Source organism: Stegastes partitus, unplaced genomic scaffold, assembly GCF_000690725.1.
Source record: "Stegastes partitus isolate 25-593 unplaced genomic scaffold, Stegastes_partitus-1.0.2 Scaffold1336, whole genome shotgun sequence".
NCBI classification, from domain to species: Eukaryota; Metazoa; Chordata; class Actinopteri; family Pomacentridae; genus Stegastes; species Stegastes partitus.
The window spans coordinates 98,069-101,233 of record NW_007579067.1 but is presented as its reverse complement, the minus strand read 5'-3'; the positions used below and the strand labels follow the sequence as shown (position 1 = coordinate 101,233).

At 37.3% G+C, this 3,165-nt stretch overlaps 1 protein-coding gene across 1 annotated transcript in view; it reads right to left on the bottom strand.

Moving 5' to 3' along the window:
- The window catches only part of dram2b (DNA-damage regulated autophagy modulator 2b), a 9,154-nt gene extending 5,989 nt beyond the window's left edge, over positions 1–3,165 (bottom strand). Inside the window, exons 1-2 of the mRNA XM_008298646.1 lie at positions 2,980–3,165; positions 67–320 (exon numbers count right to left, since the gene is read on the bottom strand). Of these exons, the coding sequence (XP_008296868.1) occupies positions 67–233 (167 nt within the window). The 5' untranslated portion in view covers positions 234–320; positions 2,980–3,165. The remainder of the gene's footprint in view (positions 1–66; positions 321–2,979) is intronic.

Genomic DNA, 3,165 nt, shown 5'->3' with positions numbered 1-3,165 from the left:
ATGTGTTTTATGAGCAATCATTCATTTCGAGGCGAGCAGTCGAAGTACAGTTTACATGTGGGACACACGGCGCTGTTCAGGTGTGTGTGTGGAGGTTCAGACCTGATGTACGGCACCAGAGGGTCCACGTGTCTCAGCACCACCGCCGTGATGTAGGCGAAGACGAAGGACGCCGCCGTCCAGACAACCAGAGCGGCAGGAAGGAAGCACAAACCCTGCTGGAACCACCACATGGTGTGTGTGTGTGTGTGTGTGTGTGTGTACGTGTGTGTGTGTGTGTGTGTGTAGGTGTGTTTGTGTGTGTGTGTGTTGCTGGTTCACTGTCATGAACAAAAAAAACAACAACAACATCATTATTATTATTCATTTTAACCTGCTGATGTCAACACAAGATGACCTGACAGATAAACAGTCAGAGCATCACAGAGAGCAGCGGTGGAAAGTAACTGAGTACATTTACTCCAACTTTGAGTTATTACACTTGAGTATTTCCATGTAATGCTACTTCCTCCTTCCACTCCACCACATCTCAGAGGGAAATATTGTACTTCATACTCCTTAACCTTCATCTGATGGTAAATCTGACACAACAGATAATAAGACAAGTTTTTAAATAAACATTTCAAACTTCTGGTGTTTTTCTTTTCTTCCAAACAGCACACGTCACACATCTATGAGCTGTTAACTGACATCTTTCCCACTAAACTTCTCACGTGGTTTAATAAATGATCCAACGAACCAAAATCACAGATCAGAGAAAAACTGAAAGCAGATTTGTGGGTCAGAACTTTTCTTCTTTCCTCTGCCATGAGTCCTGTTTGGAGCCTCAGATTTAATCTTCTGTCGCTGTAAATAAAACTGGACATAAAGGAGTTGAAACTGCTTTACTGGTAATAATCTAATATTATATCAGTCAGAGGAATAAACCAGGACTTTTATTGCAAAACCCCCATTCTGCTGCCGTGTACTTTTTACTGAAGAGGGATTTTCCATGCAGGAATTTCGCTTGTAATCGAGTATTTTTACTTTGCTGTGTTGCTACTTTTACTGAAGTAAGAGACATGAATATTTTAATCATCTGTGAATTTGTTGTACATTTTCCACGATTAACTGACAAATTGTTTCGTCTGTAAAATGTCAGAAAACTGTTAAAAATAAATCTTTCTCAAAGCTGAAGATGACAAATGTCTTGTTTTGTCCACAACCCAAAATATGTTCACTTTACTGTCATGGAGGAGGAAAGAAAACGACTCAAACGAACCAATCAGTTAACAAAATAGTCGCTGATTAAGTTGATAGTTGACGATTATTTAATTCATATTTGCAGCTCTACTGAGAACACATCTATGAATAAACAGGACGATATAATTAGATTAAATTCAACCTTTAAGTTTCTGCTCTGAGCTGACATCAGTGGAACATTATCCCTGTTAAGAATTCAGCTCTAACGAAGGATCTGAAAACTGCCGAAAAACAGGAATTCTGCGTCAAACCATCAGCCAACAACAAATTTGTTGTTCTGTGAATAATTTAATTTGCTCATAAATCAAAAGCTCCAGATGTTCTGTGGCTGCCTGACTGTCATGATTTCCTGCTTTTATTTTCCACTTTAGTGTCACACTGAACTGATTATTGTTTAGACAAACAAAACAACAGGAAGAGGAAGTGTGTCGGACGTTGTTCTGCTGCCGTTTTATAGTTTATAGATCAAAGACTTCATCATAAAACTGATCTTCAGATTATTAATCACAGACACAAGGCTTTATCTGAGTCCTGTGGAGGCGTCGTGTTTAGTGGCAGTGACCAAAGTTAAATGAAAAAATCTTTGCATCTGGATTTTACGATTTCTAACTCAGTCATTACACTTTTCTTCATGTAGAAAAAACATCAGGCACAAATTATCAATGAGTCTTTCCACTGAATCCACAATTTGTCTTTAGTCAATTTTAGACTCTTATTTAGACAAAATATCTGCATCTTACTCTGGATGCTTTGGCTATTTTCTGACGTTTAGCAAAAAGATTTTTAATCAGCAGATAATTCAATTAACAGTCTGTCATTTTATAAAGAAGCGGATTAAGGAGTATAGTCTGTCCTGTTTATTGTTAATTATACAACACCTTTAAAGCCGCTGAGCCAAAGTGTTTTACAGTAAAATTAGAAATTAAAGATTACAAATGAACTTAAGTTTGAATATTTACAGTATTATTGAACTATTAACCATTAAAACCCCAGAAAAATTTAATAAAATACAACTTTACTTGACAATAATAAATCCTAACGCTAAGATCCTACAGTTTTATTAAATTTTGGAAGATTAATCTGTTTAATTTAGAAGCAAAGTATAAAAATATACATAAAAGTAGTTTAACAATAATTAATAAGACTGAACAGCTGAATATGACGTTTTATTCATTTCCCATGTGTTTCTGTGAGCTATTGCTTATGTATGCGTAATAAAAAAGACTTTGTCACGTAGTAGAACAGGTTCGGAAAGTCCCCGTGATCTCGGGAAGGAAGTGAAACTAAAAAATATGTAAAATTAGCTGTTGTTCTCTCTCACAAACCAAACTTCATTTAAAAAAACGACAATTTAACAATTTTGTCAGCAAACTGAGCCCCAGATCTCTCACAACACCGTGTTTCATTAATGGGGCAAAACAACAAGCAGTTATAAGTTAAACGGCTCGTACTGAACACTGAAAATGTATTTATATGTTTTTAAATTAACAACAGCATTAAGCTAATTGCTATACAAACATTAAAGTGACCAGCAGTTAGCTAGCTAGCGTTAGCTTCGTTGAACAGCCTTCAAAGACTGACAGCGACAGAATATGTAAAGTAAAGTAATTTGCGTTTTTAAAATATATTTGTTTCAACTGTTTTTTAAAAGTTTTTCTCGGTTTTTAGCAGCAGCTGTCAGACTGAGGAGTCACACGGACCGCAGCTCGGTTTCTAATTCAACATAATGACACTCACGTTATTGGAGCCTTCCGGCGACCATGATCCTCCTGAAGCGGTCAAAGCACGACAAACACGTCTTTGAAACTCGGACCGAGGCGTTCAGAGCTCCGTTATCCTCCGCTGATCCTCGCCGTGGCTCCAAACCGCCATTTAAAGACTAAACTTTTAAACTTGACACTCACGTCCGTGTGCTCGCTCGGT